At 41.7% G+C, this 25,128-nt stretch overlaps 4 protein-coding genes across 4 annotated transcripts in view; 2 read left to right on the forward strand and 2 right to left on the reverse strand.

The window, feature by feature from the left end:
* The window catches only part of rchy1 (ring finger and CHY zinc finger domain containing 1), a 6,815-nt gene extending 5,035 nt beyond the window's left edge, over nt 1-1,780 (forward strand). The window contains exons 8-9 of the mRNA XM_007564742.2: nt 78-198; nt 1,301-1,780. Of these exons, the coding sequence (XP_007564804.1) occupies nt 78-198; nt 1,301-1,516 (337 nt within the window). The 3' untranslated portion in view covers nt 1,517-1,780. The remainder of the gene's footprint in view (nt 1-77; nt 199-1,300) is intronic.
* LOC103146725 (flocculation protein FLO11-like) lies at nt 1,651-6,995 on the reverse strand. The gene is made up of 3 exons (XM_007564743.2): nt 5,502-6,995; nt 4,960-5,033; nt 1,651-4,347 (listed from the first exon to the last, which is right to left on the reverse strand). Exons 2-3 carry the CDS (start codon nt 5,020-5,022, stop codon nt 3,814-3,816), a joined length of 597 nt encoding a protein of 198 aa, XP_007564805.1. The 5' UTR covers nt 5,023-5,033; nt 5,502-6,995; the 3' UTR covers nt 1,651-3,813.
* A 90-nt stretch (nt 6,996-7,085) lies between these two features.
* On the reverse strand, nt 7,086-13,722 carry LOC103146726 (very low-density lipoprotein receptor-like). Its single transcript, XM_007564744.2, has 21 exons — nt 13,611-13,722; nt 13,353-13,499; nt 12,698-12,913; nt 12,421-12,618; nt 12,035-12,250; nt 11,731-11,960; nt 11,528-11,657; nt 11,224-11,408; nt 10,957-11,143; nt 10,550-10,762; nt 10,292-10,475; nt 10,023-10,224; nt 9,757-9,921; nt 9,395-9,595; nt 8,518-9,064; nt 8,329-8,445; nt 8,127-8,231; nt 7,825-8,052; nt 7,410-7,740; nt 7,219-7,327; nt 7,086-7,148 (listed from the first exon to the last, which is right to left on the reverse strand). Exons 1-21 carry the CDS (start codon nt 13,699-13,701, stop codon nt 7,125-7,127), a joined length of 4,026 nt encoding a protein of 1,341 aa, XP_007564806.1. The 5' UTR covers nt 13,702-13,722; the 3' UTR covers nt 7,086-7,124.
* A 1,197-nt stretch (nt 13,723-14,919) lies between these two features.
* On the forward strand, nt 14,920-24,135 carry LOC103146727 (mothers against decapentaplegic homolog 2-like). The gene is made up of 10 exons (XM_007564746.2): nt 14,920-15,127; nt 16,515-16,941; nt 18,110-18,199; nt 18,289-18,482; nt 21,528-21,662; nt 21,764-21,838; nt 22,427-22,480; nt 23,152-23,364; nt 23,550-23,687; nt 23,951-24,135. The coding sequence occupies exons 2-10, from the start codon at nt 16,706-16,708 to the stop codon at nt 24,097-24,099; spliced, it is 1,284 nt and encodes a 427-aa protein (XP_007564808.1). The 5' UTR covers nt 14,920-15,127; nt 16,515-16,705; the 3' UTR covers nt 24,100-24,135.
* The last annotated feature ends 993 nt before the right edge of the window (nt 24,136-25,128 follow it).

Here is a 25,128-nt window from a genome sequence, read left to right on the forward strand (position 1 = left end):
GTGCGTGCGTGCGTGCGTGCGTGCGTGCGTGCGTGCGTGCGTGCGTGCGTGCGTGCGTGCGTGCGTGTGTGTTTCAGCGCGTACCGCTGCCCTCTCTGCATGCATTCTGCCTGGAACATGGACGAACACTGGGAATTGATGGACAAAGAGATCACTCAGTCACCGATGCCTGCTGAGTACCAGGGTGCCACTGTCAAAGTAAGAACTCACTAACTGCATTCAAAGACGTTTTAGAAAAATGTATCAGTCACGACAGGAAATGATATTTGTCGTTCAGCCTGCCATCTCACAGACACTGTGAAATGGTGCTCTCTAACAACATTCACTGTTTCAAAATTTCCCAGCATCTGGATCAGAGATTTTCAAAGTGTGGGACAAGGTGTCCGCACACCCTTAAAACGTCTTAAATTAATAAATTAAAGCCTTAATTTAATTAAAGTCATAAATTCATTTTTTTTTTAAAGAAGTTGGCCTCTACATTAACCACAGGTCTTACATTTTGACTAGCCAGGACTGGCTAATCTGGTTTATTCTTTTTTTTTCCCCCTCTCTTGCGAGACTTTTCTGTCAGGCAAAAGTTTGAGACATATTTATTGTGTTCTATGACTTAAGGAGGTTGAAGCTACCGGTAACTAGCTGCTAATCGACCCATAGCTAGCCAGGTAGCTTTCATGGGTAAGTGTAAGTTTATCACCACTTGGCTGTGTGACGTTTGTACGTTTCTGTGGAAATGTAGGTCTTAAATTTGAGTGATAGTTGTCTTTAAAAGATCTTAAAAAGTCTTAAATCTGAATTGGTTTTTAAGCTTCCAAGCTTCCGCCTCACAGAGTAGCCCTCCCCCATGATTCACCCACTCAGCTCCTTCAGACTAGCCAGCAGCAATTAGCAAACATCAAGTGGAACTGAGCATCTGCTAAGCTCATTACATGAGCTCCTGCTCAGTGAAACGCTAGTAAAAACATTGTGAAAGGGTTAATAAAGGAACCGTGTTGAAATGACTTCCTGAAGGCGAAGTTCCAGAAAGAGCAGGAGCTTTTAAAGAGACAGAGGCCCAATCTCAAGGTGTTAAATTACAAAGTCAAATTTCTGTTAAGTCGTGTTTGATATATATGGCATTTTCATAACAAGTGAAGGTAACGTAGTTACTTAATTGTTCTATAAAACGGCAGTATGTGCCTGGAAACCACCTAATACTGCCCCTTTAATAGTCATAACATGACAAAATTGGGCAGAATACTAAGTGTATCCATAGAGTGACAGATGTTAAAATGTTTTAACCCCCGTCCTTCTTTTTCTCCAGATTATTTGTAACGACTGCCAGTCTCACTGCACCGTGCCTTTCCACGTGTTGGGGATGAAATGCGCTGAATGTGGCTCTTACAACACAGCGCAGGATGGAGGACTTATGCAGCAGCAGCAGCAGGAGCCGCAGCCGCAGCCGCAGCAGCCCTCAGACCTGCACACGGAGAATGAGCCGGAGTCGCAGGACCAACCCCAATCCCAGGCGCCACATTAAAAGCCAAGCCAAGAGGCAGTGACTTTTCCACATTTGACATTTGTTTGATGAACTTAAACATATTAATATAAAAACAAGTGAACCCATTCATTTCATTCAATATGAAAGATGAAGGAATTGTTGAATCTCTAATGAACACCGACAGACGGTTTGCAGCCACAGACCTGAATGCTCTTAAACTGTAATAAACTGGGGCTTAATACAGCTGCCTGAAAACAGCTGACTTTGTGCCATCTCCCCTGGATAAAAAAAACAGACCTGTAATTTGTATAATGCATGTCATGTGACATTTTACAGAAGATCTTGAGTTTTGGAAAATTACTAATAAAAAAAAGGAATAGGTATGCAGGACGTTGTTGCTTTATCATAACAGCTTGTTAAAAAAATATTTGCTGTTTTCATCTTGTTGTTCTTGCCGTCATTATTTAACTGCTTGGCTTAAAACATTGTTAATTATGTCTAAATCCATTTGGATGAAGATAAAACTCCCATCTTTAAAAAAAAACCCATCTCAACTAGTAGCTTCATCTGTCTTTTGTTATTGTTTTTAAGTGGGTTGTATGAAGTACACATGAGAAGTCATTATCTTGCCAGGAGACAGTCATCAGGTCATTTTGTTTACCAAAACACTCTCGTGGGAATCTGTCAATTTGTGACTTTCATAGTACGATGACCTTGAATAAAATTGTTACACTTTTTGTTTATTGACACCAAAATCTGCAACATTACCTAGCAGCTTTTATTCACAGGAAAGAAAAGCAAAAAGATGTAGGATCTGTTCTGCAGCTGGCTGATCAGCAGTGTGCAGCAACATGTAAGGGAGGGGCTCTATGCTCCAGACAGGTGGAGAAAACATTTGTTACTACAAAACAATATCTGGTATTAAAAGGTTTTTAAACCCCAAGCATAAACTGAAAAATTGATGCAATTGAAACCAGAACAATGTTAAAACTTGAGTTCTCTAAGCAACCCTAACCAAATGCCTCATGCTGTGAACTTGAGTTGCTAAAAATATTGAACAAATATTCCTAGGAATCTCATTTCCACTTGTTGAAGCCCCCTCCAAAAAATATTACAGTCTGAAGGAGTAATTAGGAAAGAAGGATGTTGACTCCATGACCATCAACCGTTCAGCAGTAGCATGTTTTAGTAGCTATCGGGTCTACATTTAATTGTTTAAGTAAGAAAATATTGACACAAAGTGTAAAAAAAAAAATTCAGTTTTTCTTCTTGTTTTCAGAAAGATTGGAGAATTCTATGGGTTTCTAATGACAACTCGTTTTCAGAAATCGATCTCGCTGTTGACAGACTCAGACTTCTCATAAACATTCAACACAACCCTGCTTAAATCATTTAAACCTGTGTTTGGCTTCAAGGTTATTCACTCTTAAACTAAAACTTCCAACAGTTATATTTGCATGTGACAGACCTGGTGGTAATGGGTCATAATAAGATCTGTTCTCTTGTTCCCAGTCTTATTGGACTGTGGAATGCTGTGTGACAAAGTTCCAGCTGTCATGAATCCAGATGTTGAGTATTTATTGCTTAATATTTAATCAAGGTAGTCGGTGGTGAAAAATGTCCCATACATGAGGACATGCTTAACATTTTTAACAAATTGCAGTTAAGTGTAAAGAAAGCTGTCCATTAAGCTCTACTGTGTTGTACTATTGTATTAATTGAAACATGTAAGTACGTCTGTTTTTTACTCTATAGAACATTTGAGGTGTCCTTTTATTGATTTGACTAGTAAAGCAGTTCAGTCAGAAACTGTAATTCCTATGTTTCATTGCGTTTATGTAGCATTCATTAACATTAGAATCATTGTAAATAAATTCCCACTGATTAAATCGTAAAATCAGACAACGTTAATAAACAAGGATGTGATACCTCATAGGGGGAGGCATTTATCGTATCGTGGTAAGTTTCTTGATTTATCAGTGTCACGAACGATAAATTGCAATTAATGTTTGAAAGCCCCGCCCCAGTCAGTCAGTATCATCGGGATTGTTAGTTTTACTATTTTCTCCACTGATTGTTCAATAAAAGAACCAATACATTTTTGGGGGGTGGGGGGTGATTAAAAACCAGTTAAAATGTGAAGTTTAGAAATACAAAATACATTGATTCATGTGGCGCTACAAATGAGTGTTTTTCGGGAGCCGTATTTGTGTTGGTGGGACTATGTCATTCCTTAAAATGAAATAATAAATAATTCTTAATGTCACCTTTATTGTTATCAAAGTAGTACCGATAAAATATTGTGATAAAACTTCAAGTCCATATAGCCCAATTCCTCATATGCTGTCTCCTCGAGGTGGCGGCGGCTCGGCTGTTAGAAGCTGCACGGTGAAACAATCCAAACTGGTAGCAGGGGTGTCTTCGGGGATGGTGGAGGGCGTGTCCGTGGAAACCGACAGAGGAGTGGGTGTGAGGACCTGTACAGGAGCGGGTGGGGTGGCTTCCCGCTGGAGGCCCTCGTATGCGCCGGTGCCTTTTGGTTTCGTCGTGATTATTGCCACGCCAGCATCCGGAGAGTCGGGTGCTGCGCCGAGAGAGCTGTCCACCTGGAGAGCAGTCTGACAGGGACCCTGTGGGAGGGGTTGTAGAGGGTCTATGTCTGTGGAGGTCTGTGGATCCTCAGGCACCGGAGATGCTGCCGAGTCGGTTGTGGATGAAGAAGGATTGGAGTCCAGGAGCTCCGTCTGCAGGCCCGTGTCTGTTAGCGCCGGTTGTGAGGGTCCGAACTGGACTTCGGTCTCCTCCGATGATGACATCGACTCGCTGGACTCTGATGATTTTGAGGAATCGTCTTCCACATGTAGGCAAACCTGTTTAAATAGAAAAAAGGTAATTGGCCTATTTATTAAAGCTGCAATATGTAAATTTTATTTAAAAAACAAAACAAAAAAACAATAATATATAGTGTCATGTAAAAAAATGGAGTTCCTCTACCTCCTAACAGTGCTCCCGATGCAGACTAGAAACAACCAATAAGAGGCAGAAGGCGGGTCTTCGTGATGTCAATCACCCACAACCCTTCTTTCTTGTCCTACTAGCCTCTGTGTTCATGAATGCTGGGCTAGTTAGCATAGCCACCAATGACGATGGAACTGTTTTACTGTAACTGCAAGTTGTTTCTCAACCACTAGCACACTGAACTTCATACACAAGATTGATTGACAGCACTAAGAACCTCCTCATGGCTCTGATTGGTTGTTTTTGACCAGTTGCAGTGCATTTTTGCAGACTGCTATAGTAGATGGAGGAATTTGATTTATTTGGGGGGTTTTTCACAGATTATGTGTCTCATATTACACTGTCACAACATGGTGACAGTTGAAATAAATATGGGGGAAAAAAACTTTTTTGTTTTTAAATATAAAAGTTACATACTGCATCTTCGAGTAGTAAAAGGTAGTCAGAGAAGTAGAGCTACTCACCGGTTTAGATGTCACAAATGTCACCATAAGTGCTGCCCAAAATGCGGCCCCTGCAACTTCCATTGTCCCCTCTGCTATATTTGAAGAAACAGGTAGAATGTAAGTAGGTGGATGCTTCGTATGACAATACAGGTCATCAGTTTACACTCGCTCATCAACTACATTTGTGCCATTTTATTTCTGGGCTCTTGACATATCTGAACTGGTCATATTTCAGAATGAACAGGTTATCAACATAACGACAGTGACACCATTGTTCCATAAGCTTCCAGTTTATAACAGGTTTGAAATGTTGACGGGTTTTTGGGATGTTCTTGAATATTCTGACTCATTTCCTTTCATTTTGGTTTCAGCCTGTACACAAAAGCTGTTTGGAATTGTTAAACCATATTTGTTTTGTCGTCATACCCTGGAAAAAGAACTATTCAAGCAAATCATTCAAGTCCCTAAAAGTAAAAGACATTAATTCCAATAAGGAATGTATGTCTCTCCTAATACATGTTGTACTGTCATATGAAAGGTAATCCTCTTTTCAGGCTTACCTCAGCAGTACCTCCAAGACGATGCTTGCCTCTTCTATGTCCAGAATGAACTAAACATTTGAGATGGGTCTGTTTTTATATGGCTGTTTACATATGTGGGGGCTACGCAGCAGCAATCCATCATCTGGAGGGGGGGGGCGGGAGTCCTTATTATATTGTAGATAAACTCTCCAACTATAGAAGCTGAATCATTTAACACCCACACACGAGTTGAAATTAAAGAGTTTAAAATTCTTACTGGAAAATGAGAGAATGAGCGGACCAGAAGTGGCCTCACAGCCAAAGTAAACATGATTTGTGGTTTTTGTGTAAACAATAGGAAGAATTTGGTCCAGACTTTAAATAACATCTAGATTCTGGGCTGAATACACTGGGGTGCCATGGAGATGTTTGCAACAAAAATATATGCATGGAGTTCAAACAGCCTCACTGTGGAACACACAAAGCTTTCCTAGAAGCAGTTTCATCTCACTAACCATCAGAATCTGTTACCATCACTGTGTTTTCCTTCATAACTTAAGCTTTCCTGAGGTAGCAGAGTCATCTAATGTGTTCAAATTTTAAAAGCTGTCAGCTAAGGAGCATCTTAGTTTTCAGATGCCGAGACATGACCCTGCAAATTTTAGTTCAACACTGTCTCCCTCCACTCCAAATACACTTTGCATGTAAAGCAAGGTGTACCTAATATCCACTATCAAGTACATCTTGAACCCCCTTTGACAAATTTAGGGCAGACTTTAGTCCATATTGACATGCAGTTCCTGCTCATCAATGAGATGCAGCTCATGTTCCATCACATCCCACAGGTGATCTGGTAGAGTGCTGGCTTTAAAAGCTAGTTGGATATATTCCAAGCTTTATGACATGGACCTTTTCCCTACTGGAAGTAGCCAACAAAAGACTGAAACAGTGCCAAAGGGATAAACTGTTATTTAAGCAGGGTGTGGCATTTAATCAAGGGGCCCAAAAAAAATATCCCCCACCCTGTCAAGCAGGAATGAAATATGCTTATGCCAAATTGTTACCAGACCAAATTATCCCTCAGTTATCAAATCTTGCTTCGCTTCCTGTTAGCCGACAGCTTTCAGTGTGAGCATCTGCTCCTCAGCGTCAAGGTTTGACATGAGCAGTCTCTCTCCACTTGTAAAATGTCAAATAGTCTGCACCCCATTTGTCTCATTGCATTGTTCGTGTTCTTGAAGTGGACAGTACAAGTAAAACTTTGGTTCACTTGAAATTGAAGTAAAATCTCAGGCAGGTTAGTGCCATGTTTGCAGAGATTCTAACCCTTGTTCCCATTTCAGAGCTTCCTTTTAGGTCACAGAATTCACTTCTGGGGGTGCTCTACATGCATGTTTAAGGACTTTAGAACTCCAACACTTGAGTATGACAATTTACCTTTTCACAACTTGAAATTAATATTTTAAGCAATCAAAGCCCTTTGTAAGACTGTCGGATAGTTTACTGAAGTTGCCAATTGCACCACATCCTCATGCACATCCGAGCAGGCGTCACTAAACAATTAAGTGTCAGTTGTTTTTGTTGCACAAAGTGTTTTAAATATTGAAGACGCATCAAGCCAACTGAAAATGCAAACTCTTTATTAAAAAAAAAAGTTATGAATTAATCCACAGAAGATACTGGTTCCTGCAAGAAATGACAGGAAGTTAGAACTGCAAAGACAGGAAGTAAAGAGGTTCCATGTTCATCATGTCACCTCTTGCTTCTTTGAAGTTGCCTGGGTATTCTGTGTGCCACTTGTGGTTTCCACTTTTTTCTGCAGTTCAGACATGCTGGTTTCCACCGTTTCATCTGGTCTCCCGCCTCTGTATTAAGGAGGATACAATTAAGTTTGTGGCACCAAGAATACATACACTTCACATTTAAATTCAGAATAAGTGTAAAAACCTTGAGGCAGCATTTTTGAGGACCACTGCTATCACAGCAATGATAACTATGCCACAGAGACCTGCGGCACCATAGATAATGGGGCCCTGGATGCCTTTTGCTGCAATGTCCTGACAAGATGCTCCACTGTAGTCCCCAAAACATTTGCATGTAGTGACCCCATCAATTTTCACACAGCGCCCATTCCCACTGCAACGATTCTGGCTGCACTTTGCCTCCAGGACCTCAACAGCTTTGCTCAGGTTCCTCTTCGAGGATGGAGTGTGAGGAGGAGGTGTACTCTGATTTGAAGTAGAGACCTTTGTTTCTGACTGTTGCTTGGCACCAGCACCTTAAAGGAAAAACCAGTTTCAAGCAGAGGTTTAGTGAAATTTGAAGCCAGCCATACAGCTTATCCATTTTAAACGTTACATACAGTTTTCATCCGAGTGATCGGCACAGTCAGCATGGCCGTTGCAGAATTTCTCAGCTGGCAGGCAGGTTTGGTCCAGACATTTTCTACCACCAGTTGAGCAGCTCTGATCAGGGCTGCAGTTTGTGTCTTTTGCATTGAAGTCATGGGCACATTTGCACATCCGTCCTGTTGGGGTGGCAAGGCACAGGTGCTGGCAGTTGCCATTGTTTGCTGCACACTGGTTGGAACCTGAAAGGAATGAGACTAGACTTTAGAATTTTAAAGCATCACCAAATCCTCTTGGGAATTAAGCCATCACTTACCAGACTGCGTAGACTCACTGTAGGCTTTCAAGCCAAGTACTCTTGTGCTGACCTCAAACCATAGTTTTTGCTGCTGATCTTCTCTGTACCAAAGTCTTGTCATATCTGAGGGTAATTGACAGGCATGGCATTTAGAAATATACAAGTTAAGTTAAGTTAAATATTTGAGGTAGCATGTTCCCTCCAGCAATATTGACATTACCACCAACAGTCATCCAGATTGGCATGTCACCAAGAGCTACAGCAGTCAGCCCAGCTCCAGCCTCTAGTTCCTTGTATCCAGAGCCATCAGTCTTGACTAAACTGATTTTCCCCATTCCTGTGAAACATTTAGGCCATTTAAGAAAAAAAAAAAAAAAAGTAGTGAAACATTACTCTGATGTAGTTGTACCTGTGTTAGCCCAGTAGATCATGTCCCCAGTACTGGAAAAGACTAGAGATGCTGGTTGAACTGCATCTTTCCACACAACTCGTCGCTCTCCGCCATCCATGTAAGCACATTCTACTGCAGCCTTGCTGCCAGCATCTTTCAGATTTAGGTTGGTAAAGCAAACTTTTCCACTTTTAGGATGAAGGGCAATGGAACCCACTCCAGCAATTCCATCTTTTATTAGAATGGCTGTGTATGCCCCGGTTTTTGACGTAACCTGCAGTCGGGGCTGTTTGTTGCTGCTCCAGTATACATTAAGGGTCACCCAGTCAAGGGCCATGGCAGTGATTTGGTCATCTAGCAGTTTGAGAATCTGCCCTTCAGCAACCAAGGCCAAGTCTCTCAGCTTGAAGGACTTTACTGAAGTTGTGTTGGCATCTGTCAAGACCAGAGTGTTGTCATGTGTGCTGTAGTCCATGATTTTTGCGTCACTTATGCCAGGGATTGTCATTGCCAGATGGTCAGGCAAGCCTTTTAACTCTGTTGCCTGTTGGGCTTGAAAATAGATCTGCAGAAATACATTAGTTATGCAAGTCATTAAATAATTTTGAAGTTCCATTGGTTTAAGACTCAATTTGTCTTTAGCTAAGATTTCTTTGACATGACCTTAGCATCTAATGCTAAGGTCTTCAGAGAGCTGCTGACCGAGTTTGCAGGACCAGAATCAATTTCCCCATATTCCCCTAGTCTTGTGGAAGACTTTGAATAGTGCTACACAAATAACCACTTGTGTTCCAGCTTACAGGTAACTGAGTCACCATGCTTTTCTGCATTCCCCTTCCCATAGAATATAAATTCTGAATTTAAAGCAACTACACAACTGACATCTAGCACAAACCTTTGTGACAGCAGGTGGTGACAACAGCAGCAGGAATGTTGATTTGGGCAGACTGGAACAGAGCAGACCATCTTCAGCCAAAGACATGCCACTGGGACACTTGCACACAGCCTGGCGTCTTGGTGCCAAAACACACATGTGGGAACAGGCCATCTTCTTACAGGGGCTCTCTGTGTCCATCTGCATTATTGGATGTATAATCTAGAAATGGGGAAACCAGAAACTGGTTTTGACCAAACCAAGATTTGCACCCGACAGGTGAAGACATTGCAGCAGGACACTACTGTAGACAGTTAAGCTCGTCTTGAACATCTGGGTCAGTTCTAGTATGCATTTCCAGTTCCAAGTTAGACAAAACTCACCTTAATCGCAAAAGGTTGGGCAGGTCTCTTCAGGATAACCTGCCTGTTCTTACCGGAGAGTTTATTAACAGCTTGCACCACTCTCCTCTTGGCATCAGACCAGTAAAGCAAGTCATTGAATACAGCCACAGAAAAGGGATTGGTAGTCTCCTTCAGCTGGAAAATCTGAAAGATAAGTGCTTTAAACTGATGAACTTTGTTAGGTTACGTTATTGGGGAGGCTTTTGAAGCTAGTTAATCCTGAGAGAACTTTTGGCTTCATTTACCTTCACATTGTCACCGTCTAGTGTGGAAGACCCAATTGCTTTCAGTCGTTCATCTGTCCAGAAAACCCTCTCTGAAAGGACATCTACTGTAATGCCACCTGGCCAGCCCAAGCTGGAGTTCACGATTGCCTTCCTCTCAGACCCATCCATGCCAGCTCGTTCAATCTTAACCAAGTTACCAATTTCTGTCCAAAACATCAGCCTAAGAGAGGGACAAGTATGAATGTCAGCTCAGTACAGTTTTTACTTCTAAGGTCTTTTAAGCCAACCCTTTTTGTGGCAGCAGGGTCAGAGAGCGAGGCTGGTCCAACTCTTCATCCAGGATGATGCTTTGGTCCAGTGACTTGACAGATGCTTTTGCAAGGCTGATGGCAACAATCTGACTATTTACACCATCAATCCAGTACAGGTTCCTTGCAAGCCAGTCTACAGCTACAGAGTCTGCCCGGACACCTTTAACAAGAGCATTTACATTATGCTTTAAACTGATTCAGATGCCAGTAAAAGTTTTTCTTGTCACCCCAAACCTTTAGTGAGAATTCCTGTAGTCTTCTGGTCCATAGAAGACCACCTGATTGTTTCAGTGTCCACACCAACCCAGAAAACCTTCTGGTCCCGCCAGTCATAGTCTACAGACAAGATTGCCTTTTTGGCAGATGAAGACAAGACATCAAGGCTTCCGGTGCGCAAACCATACATGTACAACTCTGTCTGGACAGATGCCAGCAGGAACGGTTCACCTATGAAGAGATTGCAACAATCGACAAGGTATAGAGTGAAAACATGTAAGCTTGATGAATGCACACAAGGTTTCAAACGAACATTTGAGACAAACTCGCCTTGTAGCATTTAAGAATTCAGGATACAGCAACCATTGAGAAAACGGTTGCAGTGTCCCAGTTCACCTTATGCCCCCAATGTTGGGATACTTTACCTGTGATTTTGCATTGGTATTCATCCGCCTCAATTATAAAGCCTGGATGGCACTCACACTGGTATGACCCAGGTGCATTAATACACAGATGACTGCACACACTTTGTGCCTGGTTGTCACACTCATCTACATCAGAGCACGTTTGACCATCTTCCAGCAGCCTGTACCCTGCTGTGCAGCGACAGCGCTATAAATAGAATACAAGATTCAAAGTCAAGCCACTACTGTACAGTCTTTTGCTTTTTCACAGTTTAAGTGGTCTCTCACCGGTCCCTGGGGTGTGCTGTGGCAGCCCTGTGTACAGCGGTCAGCAGCAGTACAGGCCATATGGCAGCTGCCCCCCTCATCTGAACCATCTGCACAGTCTGTAACGTCATTACAGACAAGGACTGGATCCAGACACTCCTGGCTGCCACACTGGAACTCATGAGGGAGGCATGTTCCCATGCCACCTGGGAAGTTTAAGTTTAACAAAAAGTCAGAATTTTAGGAACTAAACAGCAATCATTTACAGTTATCCATTATTTAAAGAAAACTATGCATTCAAGTACAGTTAAATATGCATACTCACATTCTGTCTCATCACTACCATCGTCACAGTCTTTAATCTCATCACATCTCCAGACTGTAGGAATACACTGGGTGTTTGATTTACAAGACCACTGGAAGGCACCACAGCTGACTGGCGTCACAGGACAATCCTACAGTAGAAGGGATATCATGAGTCCTTGTGCAACTCCAGAGCGAAGGAGGGATTAAAAAAAAAAACAGGACCTTTTCATCCGAGCCATCTTTGCAGTCCTGGTCTCCATCACAGAGCCACTCCTGCACCAAGCACTCCTTGCTGTGAGGACAGCGATGTTTGGTTGTGCAGACCGGTGGCTTGGTGCAGCCGTCCTCATCCGAGCGATCCGGACAGTCAGGATGACCATCACAACGCATTGACGCCAAAACACACTGGCCACTGAGGCACTTAAACTCTGTAGAGCTGCACTGCAAATCAGCTACAGGAGGGCCGTAGCATGTTAGAGCACCGCGAAGGAGCGTCGTCACAAATTGTGAAGTCGTGCGAGCATACCACAGGTTGCCTCGTCACTGCCGTCGCTACAGTCCTGCTCCCCGTCACACAGGAAACTGCTGGGGACGCAGCGGCTGTTTTCGTCACATAGATGAGCGCAACCCTCCATGCGCTTGGCACAGGCAAGTTCGTCAGAGCGGTCCTGGCATTGTGGCACGCCGTCGCACACTTTACTTCTCTCAATACATTTTCTTCCGTGGGCGCATTGGAACTGGTCTGTAGCAGGATTATAAAGTCACTCAGCTAAAAACCAAAATATGAATGCAAGGTGTAGCAGTCACCACTATCTTAGATGCCTTTTTGTAGTGGTCTAGCAAGCGCCTATACAGCCAGTTGTGGCTTAAGAGTTTACTTGAAGCAGATTATAGCCAATTTAGGTCACCTACCAGTTCCACATTCTGAGACACAATCTTCCTCATCTGAGCCATCTCTGCAATCTGGTTCTCCATCACAGACATGATTGTAGTGGACACAGTCCGACTTGTCTTTGCACATCTGGGAGCCCAAGCCACATCTGAGGGGACGAGACTGACCGGAAGGGGCCGTTGTAGGTCCTGTAATTGTTCCAGCTTCCTTTTGGTCCTCTGAAAACCATGCAACACACACGACTGAAGTTGAAAACTGCCCACCCTAGAGTCAAAGAGCAAAACAGAAGCCACATACCACAGTTTGCCTCATCAGTGCCATCCAGACAGTCCTTCTCTCCATCACAGATGAAGTTTGCAGGCAAGCAGTGGCTCTTCTCATCACAGTGGTGAGCGCAGTCTTCAGGGTGTTTCTGGCATTGTTGTTCATCTGAGCGGTCCTGACACTGAGGTACACCATCACATACCTGATCTTTGTCTATACACTTCTTACCATGGGCACACTGGAACTGGTCTGTTTGGAAACAGGCGTTTGGTTGAACTTCAGGCAACATACACGCACTTTTAAAAATTCATTGCAACAAGACTTCACTGAAAGCATTAAGGCAAATCACATTGGGCCAGCAATATAGCCATGTAGGACGTTTATAGATGCACAAATTTTAGGAAAAGAAAAATTCTAAGTTATATACAAGGAAAGGAGCACTACATAACTTCAAGTTTATACTGAGCAATAGCTCCCCCACCTTCTTGAAGGGGGAAAAAAAGTTAATGTGATAAGTTTGAGTTAATTGAGAAATTTGTGAACAGTACATAGTTCAGGTAGGAGTTAATGTTAATTTGAACTCAATTTATGAGTCAAGTTCTCAGCTCTACATATCAAATTCCAGTCTGAGCAGGCTTTTGCTTCATGTAAAGAAGGCTAAGCTCCCAGTTAACCCTTTGAGTCATACCAGAACTACATCCTGCTTCACAGTCCTGTTCATCAGAACCATCCTTGCAATCCTCCTCTCCATCACACACATGGTTGTAGGGGATACATTCTAAGCCATCCTTGCATAGACTATACCCCATTCTGCAACGATTAAGACAGCTTCCAGCTGGGGAAGAGAAAAAAAAACAAAACAAAATTAAGTCAATGGAAAAGAAAAAACAAAGTCATAAACTTATAAATACACACCAAAATTGTGGGGCTGGGTGGAGTTCCTTACCTTGTAAAAACAGTGCCAATAAGCCCACACAAAGCCATAACTGACCACCCATTGCCACAGGCAAGTCAAAATGAACCAGATACCAGGACATTCTGGGGAGGCAGCTTATAAAGGCACCAGATTCAGCCAGTTGAGTCTAATTGCACACCTAAGTAGGGGCGGAGCTGCTGGAGATGTTAGGAGCAGCTGTATGGCATGCCAAAAAATGCCACAATTCACAAAAAAAATAGCCAACTATTAAGGATAATGTGTGTGCTAATTTATTTAAACTAGATGTAAATTAATATAAAGAAATAAAAGAATCTTTTTTAAAAAAATAAAATAAAAAGTTCATTGTTAAAATCCCATCAAATTATTTTAGTATTTATTTAAATATTTCAGAGTCCATGTACTGGATCCTGAATTCATAATAATTGACTTCATAATAAAGTGAGGCCTGTGAATCAACTATTTGATTAGGTACCTTTCCCGATAGTTTGACATGAGACTTGAGTCAATATTGCAGTTTTAACTCCATCCACTCTCTTTAAGGGTCAAAAATAACATGATTCCAAAAATGAAAGGAAAATTGTTAAAATGTAACTTAGACTTATTTTGAAATTTTAATATTTGACCTGAATGGTTAAGTTTTTTTTTTTTTTAATAAATAAATTGTTATATAAATACATCTGCACAAATATTTATTTTACCTGTTGACCTTAAAAACATGAAGTGGTTGGAACTAATATTGCTCTTGGAAAAGGTGATTAGTGTGAAGGTGACAATACTCCTATGTTCTTTAGAGGTTGTATAAAAATGACTTTAGATTGTGGGTGTGGTTAATCCAGAGAACAATGAACATGTCAAAAAGAAAACTATCAACTACTAACTACAATTTGAAAACAAATCTTATTTTCGGCCTCCCCTCATGAGTTGGGGTTTTGAACACTGGGCTACCTGTCTCAGTCATAAGTAAGTATTAATTAAACAAGCGCTGAACATGGTAACTTAATTCATTTTGCTAAAATATTTCTTTCTTTCTTTCTTTCTTTCTTTCTTTCTTTCTTTCTTTCTTTATTTCTTTCTTTCTTTCTTTCTTTCTTTATTTCTTTCTTTCTTTCTTTCTTTCTTTCTTTCTTTCTTTCTTTCTTTCTTTCTTTCTTTCTTTCTTTCTTTCTTTCCATTAATTTTGAGGTATATTAATGGACATTTAGTCAAGTTACTAGTCAAATCAAGTTACCACTGTTATTTTCGCCTCACTTCTAAATTTCGGCACAAAAACACTTAAAATCACAGAACGAACACATTTCTGTGTCCAATCAGGAGGGATTAAGAGTTCTTGCGTCACTGTGACGTTTGTAGCCTGTTCCGGTGTAGCTAACTCAGCTAACGAGCAACTGTAGCGCTGGTAGCAACTTGAGAGGAGCCCTGTATGGTTTGGCTGCTGAATTGTACTCAGAAAATATTTTTATGAGTGTTTTTTTAGGTCTCCGGACGGTAGCCGCTGTTGAAGCGGAGCCTTGGATTGCAAAGCTGGGGTAACTATTGAAAGGCTTTTCGTTGCTTTTTCGGCTTGGGAGTGTGTTGTTTTGAAGCTGCGGTTGATGTTGCTCCGTTAGCCAGCGGGAGCCTCAACTCTGTTTGGAAGAGTTTGTCCAAGATGCTAACAAACCTAGATGCGGATTTTTCAGGAAAAAGATGGGTAGCTGCGCTGAAATGAAGAAACGTTGCATGTACATCGCCAAACAGTTTATTAAAAAAAATAATAAAAAAACACTGGGCCTGAATCAGATGGGTTTTGTGGAAAACTCGCTAGGTGCCGAAGTAGCCCCACTTGACTGTTGCGCACAGGAGGGTTTTCCGCGGATCACAACAAAAGGATTTTTGATAACAAGCTGACTGCTAGCTCCGTGAAGCTAACGTCAGCTCCTTTAGCTCGAGTTTGCATTAATAATTAATCGAACTTGCATCTCTAAAATGTGCCTGCTTTTCTTTACCACCTGTTATTTTAACAAATGTTCTTTGGAAATGTTGGGAGCTAACGCTAGTCATTGTGGTGTTGTGGTTTGAGCCCAGTAGGCCCCCCCCAGGCAGCTAACAGTTGGCCCTCTCAGGGCAACCAGGTTCTTGTAGCTCGGCTGGCCTTGTCTCAAAATACACTACCCGCTTTCAGTCATTTAGCAGCATTCTTTCAGTTGCTTATCGGGCTCGTAAATTTGTCTTGTTTGGAAACGGAAGCCCTGCAGTTATGTTAGCTTACGAGCCAGTTAGCTCGGACGCCTGTGACGAGCTAATATTAGATGGTCAGTTCTGGTCACCAAATCTGTTGTTTAGCATCAGATTGCAGTGATTCTGTTCTAGTTTTTGAGAGTTGCTACTCTTGGAAAAGTTTAGAGACCACAGTGGACACCAGTATGGAGCTCTCCGTTTTATATACTAGGTTTAATTTAGAACTTACCAGCGAAATTATCCAGTTCTGTAATAGTTTATAATTTGAGATGAGCCTCTAATTGTTTTTTTTGATCGTTGAGATCTGATTTAATGATTTTGGTTTATTTTTATTTATTATGGCTCTGCTGCAGTTTATCGTTAAAACCGTATAATTATTTCCAGACTAACATATCTACGATTTTCATCCAAATCCCCCGATTTTACTTGGATCGGAGTTGACTCGGGTCAACTGCTGAAAAGATCTGAGTTGGATCTGCTGTTTGTGAAGTACATCAGTGCACTTCGACAAACTCATCCTGTTTAAACAGCGTGTTTTGGATTTGTTAAAGATGAGATCAAGGTTGTGAGCATATGGCTGGTGGCTAATTAATTGGTTGATTAAATTTTTGGGGTTTGAAAACAGGTTTGAAAAATATTTTTCTTTCTGATTTTGTGATTTATAATACTTTTTATGGGTTTTTTTTCCCCTGCAAGGTGTCCAAATCTTTTGAGTGACTTCTAGCGTTGGCTTCCACCCTTTGATTCACTCATTACCAGAAGGGCCCCTCAGAGCAAGGGCCCAAAGCTGTAGCTCCAAGTTCGCCCTCCCCCCGCCGTGCGCCCCCTGCCTCGTCGGTAATCGAGAGCTCACACCAAAACCTCCTCGAGGCTCTCGGTGGGTCGAGATGTCGTCCATCTTGCCGTTCACCCCTCCTGTGGTGAAGAGGCTCCTGACGCTGAAGAAGACGTCGACCGGGCCGGGTTTAGCGGGAGGCGGCGAGCAGAATGGGCAAGAGGAGAAGTGGTGCGAGAAAGCTGTGAAAAGCCTGGTAAAGAAGCTGAAGAAGACGGGTCAGCTGGATGAGCTGGAGAAAGCCATCACCTCCCAGAACTGCAACACAAAGTGTGTCACCATCCCGAGGTGAGCTTCCTCCTCTTGTTAATGGTTGGAAACTTTTTTTTTTCCCCCGTTTCTCTCCCTAACTTGACTTCATTTCCAAAGACGTATTTGAGCGTTGGGTTCAGCTGAATATTACAGTTTGCCTCCCACTGTGCCCAAGGCGTCTGCAGGGTTTGTTAAAGGTCAGGAGAAGTCGTTCCCCTTTATCGGCCGACCTTGATGACCCAGACTAAAACTCAGTGGGAACATTTTTGGGAAAGATTTGCTTCCTGGAATTCCCTGGTGTTTGTGTGTCTGATGAAGCAACAGCTCATTTGTCAACTTTCCCTTTTGGACACTTTCTGTAAATGTTTTAAGAATTTCTGAATCTAGGTTTTTTTATTATTATTATTAAAATGATTTTGATTAACTTTCCTCCTCCTCTCATTTCCTTTGTTTTGTGCTATTTGGTGTGCTTCTTGCTGGACACTTATCGTATCGTTTCCCATTTATCTGGATAAATTTATCATCATAATAAGAGTTTTGATTTATCGTTGTCACAGTAAATTCCAATTGATAATGTTTAACGCCCCCAAAACTGTCCACATTGATGGAATTGGTACTTTTACTGTTTTCTCCAGAAACATAAATAGCCTACCAATAAAGCTCAAGTCTATACGTTTTCAGTTAACAACAGTCGCCTCACTGTTGCCAACTCAGCGACTTTGTTACATTCACCAACATTTCAGATCAAAACAAAAAAAAAAAATGCTACCAGCCAAATCGGTGGTCAGGCTTTTAAAGATCGGTAATCAGCGATTGGCCAGAAAACTGCAATTGGTGCACCCTCAGTTGTTATTGTCACTTTTGTTATCATCACAAGTGATAAAACCTTTAAGTCCATACCCCTCCACCCCCAAAAACTCCATATTTTGTTTGTCTCCACATAAGTTCTGAGATATTTATCTGCAGAAAAGCTATTTTTAGTGTTCAATACAAAGCCACAACATGGAGAACGGATTTTTAACATCACTCTTATTTTTCCTCAAGTCCTTCAAAACGGCTTCTTTTGATTGAAGTTCATTTCCACAGTTGAATCTGGTGGCTTTATTTTGCCACAGAACTCCAATAAGAGTTTCCACATCCTTACTGAAAAAATACTAATGTTTCTTTCTTTTTTTTCCTGGTTGTGTTTCTTCCCCGTACACAGCAATTGCTCTGAAATATGGGGACTGAGTACACCAAATACGATAGAACAGTGGGACACGTCAGGCCTATACAGCTACCCCGACCAAACCAGGTGAATATCCTCAACTCGCGTTTGGTGTTTCACAACGTTTTAAGATTGGACTTTAAAAACATCCTTGTTGCTGTTCGCCGTCCAATCAGATCCCTAGACGGCCGCCAGCAGGTCTCGCACAGGAAAGGCCTTCCTCACGTCATCTACTGCCGCCTGTGGCGGTGGCCGGACCTTCACAGCCACCACGAGCTGCGCGCCATCGAGGCCTGCGAGTACGCCTTCCACCTCAAGAAGGACGAGGTGTGCATCAACCCCTACCACTACCAGAGGGTGGAGACCCCAGGTGAGAGCAACGCTTGTCGGCCAAATCGCTGATACACGTCTGGTTGTAGCACTGCACAGAGAGCAGCCGAAGAGGCAGTCGTCAACTTTTTAAGTCGTTCAACGCAAAGTAAAGCGTTGCGTTTTGACACAGGAAGGAATTTGTTTCTGGATGTTTTAGTTCTCTCCCTGGTTTAGCACACCTAGATGCAATGATGGCTCATTAGAGGCCTAAGAAGAACATTGACCTGCTGAAAAGGTTGTTACTACCACCAGAGAGGGAACTAAAAGGATGCAGGATGCCGACCCTCCAGGACCAACTTTGGGGCACCACTGGTTTAGTGGTGCCCCAACAGTCCAAAAGGACTGTCAAACTCCAGTCCTTTTGGGCCACTGCAACTTTTAGATGTGTCTCTACTGCACCACACCTGAATAGAATAATTAGGTCATTAGCAAGACTCTGTAGAACTTCTCTACATAAGAAGGAGGTAATTAAGCTATTTCATTCCAGTGTTTTGTACCTGTGGCACATCTAAAAACTGCAGGACAGCGGCCTTTGAGGACTGGAGTTTGACACCCCAGTTTAAGAGAATCAATCACATGTTGGCCTGATGTGCAGTGTGTAGAAACAGGAGCTTCAAAAATGATCTTGGAGATGCTGGCCTTTGACTTTCATCATTTAAGAACAAAAGGTAGTTAATTAAATGAGCTCAAATTAAGGCCAGTAAAAAGTAGTAAGAAGTAACTAAAGGTAGTTGTAAATTTTTCATCATCCCTTCAAAATATTTTTAATTTTCCACTGATGCTCACTTATTGTTTTAAGTTCGTCTCCCTAAAATCTGTATAAAAAATTACTACCATACTGGCAGGACCTGAGCTGTCACTGGTAGACTCCAAGCTGCTGTGCGCATGCGTAGTGTTGGAACCGCCTAGCGTGTTGAGACTAGCTAGTTATTTTGCGCTTCGCCATGGGAAAGTATAAGTTTTTACAACTTTGGCTCGGTGATCCGAGATTCAAAGACTAGAAATGACCGAAAGGCATTTTGTAAAGTATGCAGGAAAAAAATCTAAATTTGACCTGGGACGACTTGACGGTGATCAAATCAGACCGACCGGATCAGCCACCATTCATCAGCAGTGGATTCCTGCGCGGGTTGAGGCTCCACCGTGGAGCAGATCCCCGTTTCGGTTTTTGGTGCTAAACGAAGCGATGCAACTGCAAACTCAAACTCAGCTACGAGCTAAAGTTTTACCAGCGACGCGACGGGAGCTGCAGACAGGCAGCAGACCTTGCTGACTCTAAAGCCAGCGCTCAGAGCTGAGCTGCTCTGAACACCGCAGCAACTAAAGTAAGCTAAATAACACCAACTGCAGCGCTAACAACAGACTGCAGTGTGAACATACTCAAAAGTGAAAATTCCACTGCAATTGTAGTAAAAGTGGTAAAACTTTTACGTACAAGTTTGTCATTCATTATTACTGATACCATTTAGACACGTTTCATGTTGTTTACATCCGGAAATTTCGCGAAGGCAAAAAGACGATTCTTTTCCTTGCCATCTGTAGCCGCGGTAGAACGGTTCCGTAAACTAAGTGAAACTTTCTTAATTTAGAGCAGTGGGCCACAGCAAAGGGGAAATAACTCAGAAAAACCGTCAATGAACAACTCGAATCCAGTCGTATTGCCCACCCCTCACTTTCCGCGTCTGCTAGCTACGCAGAGACTCGTTGCCATAGCAACAAACAACTCCACTGTTTGTGAGGATCCAAAACCATAAAACCCGCAAACGTTTCCCACACAAAGGACAACACATTCAGTCCTTAACAGTTTCATGTTTTCAGGCTTGATGTTTATTTTGGGATTATAAAATGATCATCTGAACACAGCGGTGGATGATTAGCTAATTTAAACAGCTGCTCAAATTGTAACGATGATCTGACAGAGTTGGTGTGTTGGTCACAGAAACACCGAATTTCGCTGCATAGATATTTGTTTATTTAAACTTTTCAATGACTTGTGAAATATGATGCCCTTGAACCTTGTTATCAAGTTGTCCTAGTGTTGACATTTAGTAGCAAACTAATTCTGAGAAAAAAACATCAGCTTGTGAAATTGTAATGTCATTGCATTTTACTGGTATTCTTTAAAAAAATAAAATAAAAATTATATATATATATTTAGGATAAGCACTAAAAATAGTGCTTGCTGTTTTTAACGTGAGGTTTTGGTCAAGTTAAAGTCACAGTTAGACCTTCAAGTAAGTGGGATAAAGTTTTGTTTTACATGAGCCGTCATCTTACATGGGTCAGTGAGCCAATTGCAGCTTTCTCGCAGATCATAGATTATCAATCTATAAAAAGTTTGACCTGCCAATTTCGATTTTAGACAGTGCCATTTTGTTGATTGAAATGTCGCTAAATATAGGAAGAAAGTCTCTGAGTTGTTAACAGTGGGGTCACTATTGATAACTACAAGCTTGCAGACATGACCTGGTGGGCCGGTCTATCGGTCAAACCTCTCGCTGCAGAGCAGAAGAGGAACATGGCTGATTTTTAGACCTTTGCTGAAGTAGAAAAGATCAGAGGATGAGATTGGCTTCACGTAAATGTCGACTGATCACAGATCTCCCAAAATTGAACACATCGGTGCGAAATTGGCTCGATTTTGTGTTGGTAGTAAAAATATTGTAGAGGTAGTAAATTCAGCTCTAGGACTCCTGTATAAACTCTGAACAAGTAAAACAGAGAAAAAATACAGCAGCTGAACAGACACTGCAGAGGACTGACCAGAGAAACAAACAAAAAACACTCCAACCACAGTTTAAAACAAAACATGTCACAGTTCAACTTCCTGTTTCAAGTAAAACACTTCCTGTTAGTTGAAAAAATGCATCTCAATAAATTCTTAATATAATTAGCTAATATTCCCAAGTCTGTCTTATAATCTTTATGAACTAATTATTCATTTATTTCCTATGAAATCTGTTAGATCTGGTTTTAAGTTTAAAAAAAACCATTTTGCAACACGGTGAGCTCACGTCTTCCTGCGTTTCATCCTCCACCATAGTGCTGCCTCCCGTTCTTGTGCCAAGACACTCAGAAATCCTGTCCGAGCTGCCACCTCTGGACGACTACACTCATTCCATACCCGAAAACACAAACTTCCCCGCAGGAATCGAACCTCCAAACAACTACATACCAGGTAGAATTGTCTGCATTTGACTGCCGCCATCATTTGATGAAGAGTTTTTCTCTCGAACTCCAATTCAGCATCGTCTGGCTTTCTTTCGTTTTTCTCAACAGAGACGCCTCCACCGGGTTACATCAGCGAGGATGGAGAGGCCAGCGACCAGCAGATGAACCAAAGTATGGACACAGGTACCCTCGACTAGCACGTCCTTCTCCCTTGGTGCCGATTAGATGGACGGTATTGTTTTGAAATGAAGTCATGGTATTATCAGAACCGCCTGTTTAGAGCTGCACAATCTGAGGAAAAGACGTGAATATTGGTGGGAACTGCAGTAACGTCATGACTTGCTGTAAACAAACACTGACAATGTGAAATTGTTTAGAGTTTAAAGTTAACATGAGCTACATTCAGACAGCAGGCAAATGAAATGTAATTAAGCCATTTTATTCCAGTGTTTTGTACCTGTGACACATTTAAAAATTCAGGACAGCGGCCCTTGAGGACTGGAGTTTGACACCAGATTTTTATTTTTTATTTTTTTTGACTCTTTACTTCCTAAAGCCTTTTGTGTTGCATTAAACGACAAGTTTCACCAGACATATTACAGATGTAGAGAGGCCGAATGCAAGACACTTAAACAGTGAATGGTTCTTTGTGATATGTTTATTGCAGAGTATATAGATATCAATTTTGATATAGTAATGATGATAAATGAATAAGGCCGTCACAATGTGACGATCTGCTGTAAAACTCTGTTGGTTCTGTTTTTGCTTCAGGTTCTCCACAAGAACTTTCTCCCAGCACTCTGTCTCCGGTCAATCACAGCATGGGTGAGATGTGAACCACCTGCTTTATCACTGTTCAATATTATGTCAATTTGTTTAGATGACGATGCGTTTGCCGATATCACAAAGTATGCCACAATACGACTACTATTCAGTTTAAGTCACAAATGTGAGATAAAAATGATATATCATCCATCCATCTATCGCAGTTATTTACATCTATCTGTGTCAATGCACAAAAAAACCCCAACTAAAACACGACTTGGCCATTTTCTTTCCAAGCTCTTTCAGGCCCTGTTATAGGTTTAGCTTCACCTGGTTCAAATTCTGTAACGATAGCAAAAAAATCTTAAGCACCTTTTGTGCTTTACTAATTTCAGTTACTAATAATTTAACAATTTCCATTATAGCTGCAGATGCATCCTTTGCTACAAATGGTCATGTATTCACTAAAAGAATGCTGTTATTGCATTTTAGGCAATGAAATATTTTTCTTATTTAAAAAAGAAATGAATCATTTGTTTATTTATATCTTTTAATTTATTTCTAATATCTTTTTTAAAAAGGCCTAAGTGGTTAAATTAAAAAATATCTGCAGAATGCATCAAAAATTTTTTGTGTGTTTTTCATCTGGTCATGTGACCGGTTTGTGGAATGGCATTTGTGTTACCATGACGACTGTAGCTAACTACCGATGCCGTGCTCCCGTCCCGCAGACCTGCAGCCGGTGACGTACTCGGAGCCGGCCTTCTGGTGCTCCATAGCGTACTACGAGCTCAACCAGCGCGTGGGCGAGACGTTCCACGCTTCTCAGCCTTCGCTGACGGTGGACGGATTCACGGACCCGTCCAACTCGGAGCGCTTCTGCCTCGGCCTGCTGTCCAACGTCAACAGGAACGCCACTGTGGAGATGACTCGGCGGCACATAGGTTGGTTCTAGTCAGCAGAATATCTGTTTCATTTTTTCGCTTCATAATTATTCTGTAAGTTTATCTCAATAGTATCCAAGTAAGATAGAAGTTTGAAAATTAGTTCTAGATTTTGGGGCACAAATTCGCATGTTTTCCTATTTGTAAGGCATGATGAATTAGATTTTTAATTTTTTTTTTAACAGGAAGAGGAGTTAGACTTTACTACATTGGAGGGGAGGTGTTTGCAGAGTGCTTGAGTGATAGCGCTATCTTTGTCCAGAGTCCAAACTGCAACCAGCGGTACGGCTGGCATCCAGCGACAGTGTGTAAAATTCCTCCAGGTAAGAGGCTGAAAATGGCAGCATGTAGGAGAAAGACGGACTGTTTAGTCAGATAACACTGAACAGTTATGATAATTAACCTCCTTTTAAAATGTATTTTTAATGTAAGTAAGTTCAAAACTTCTTTATTGTTTTGTATTCACAAGCTGTCACAAAAGCCTCAAAAAGCTGAACAGTAGTTGGCACTTTATTCAGAAATAAGCCTTTTTTTGTGTGTCGCCTCTAAAACTCACGCTCCGGTTCTCACGGCTTTCTTCCTCCAGGTTGTAATCTAAAAATCTTCAACAACCAGGAGTTTGCGGCCCTGCTGGCCCAGTCGGTCAACCAGGGCTTTGAGGCCGTCTACCAGCTCACCAGGATGTGCACCATCAGGATGAGCTTCGTCAAAGGCTGGGGAGCCGAGTACAGGTGAGCACCGTCGCAACTAGCATTCCCTATGCTGTGTGCGCTAGAGTTTTCAGTTAATTAGCAAGATTAGCAAGCAGCATGTCCTCACATCGTTAGAAAGTCTTCAATTCATGTATCTTAAATGAAGGCCTTAACATGGCCTTAAAACGGGAGCACAATAACAACGAGATAAGATGCAGGAGCCAGAGTTCGTATTCACATTCTTATAGTCAGTTCAGCTAATTTAAAATGACCCTGAGCAATAATCTGTGTAAACATTTCTACATTCGCTGCACCCCAAACAAGCATTGTGGCCTTAACTACGCTACTCACAGGTCTTACAATTTTGTCATGACAGGACTATATAATCTTGTGTGTATTTTATTTTTTCTTGCTGAATTTTTCTGTCATGCACAGATATATTTGTCGTGTTTGGTAGCTAGCTACTATTAAACCTTTGGTATCTTGCCAGCAGGGCTAATAGTCGACCAGAGTAAGTGCAAATGTACCCCCAGTTGGCTGGGCAATGTTTGTATTTGCCACTGGCTCCCTTCTTTTGCAGTAGTAGTTCACAATCACCGCATATATTTTTAGTTCTTTGGTCTTAAAATGTAAAAATCTGGCAGTAAAATGGTCTTTTGAAAGTCCTAAATGTGACTTGCTGAAACCTGCAGAAACTCTGGCCATGATTTAAATATGCGGCACAAAAAGGTTTAAGTGTTCGAGTTTTATGTAAATTTAACCTGGGATGCTAGCTAGAGACTTGGACTGTAAATGAACATTACAAAATGCTAAAGAAAATACATGTTATGATTGCTTTGGGAAAATCTTAGAGCTGCTTTAGCAAATGGTATCCTGCTGCAGGCCGCTGCCACCTCTGGACCCACCACTCCCAGTACCTTTTCCATTCCATAAATTCTTTACTTTTGTACCCAGAACCTTAAACATCCCTCTACATGTCCTTCTCAAAAAATTAGCATATTGTTATAAACTTCATTATTTTCCATAATGTAATGATAAAAATTTAACTGTTAGATTCATTGCACACCATCTG

The sequence above is a fragment of the Poecilia formosa genome, unplaced genomic scaffold, assembly GCF_000485575.1.
Source record: "Poecilia formosa unplaced genomic scaffold, Poecilia_formosa-5.1.2 Scaffold167, whole genome shotgun sequence".
Classification (NCBI taxonomy): Eukaryota; Metazoa; Chordata; class Actinopteri; order Cyprinodontiformes; family Poeciliidae; genus Poecilia; species Poecilia formosa.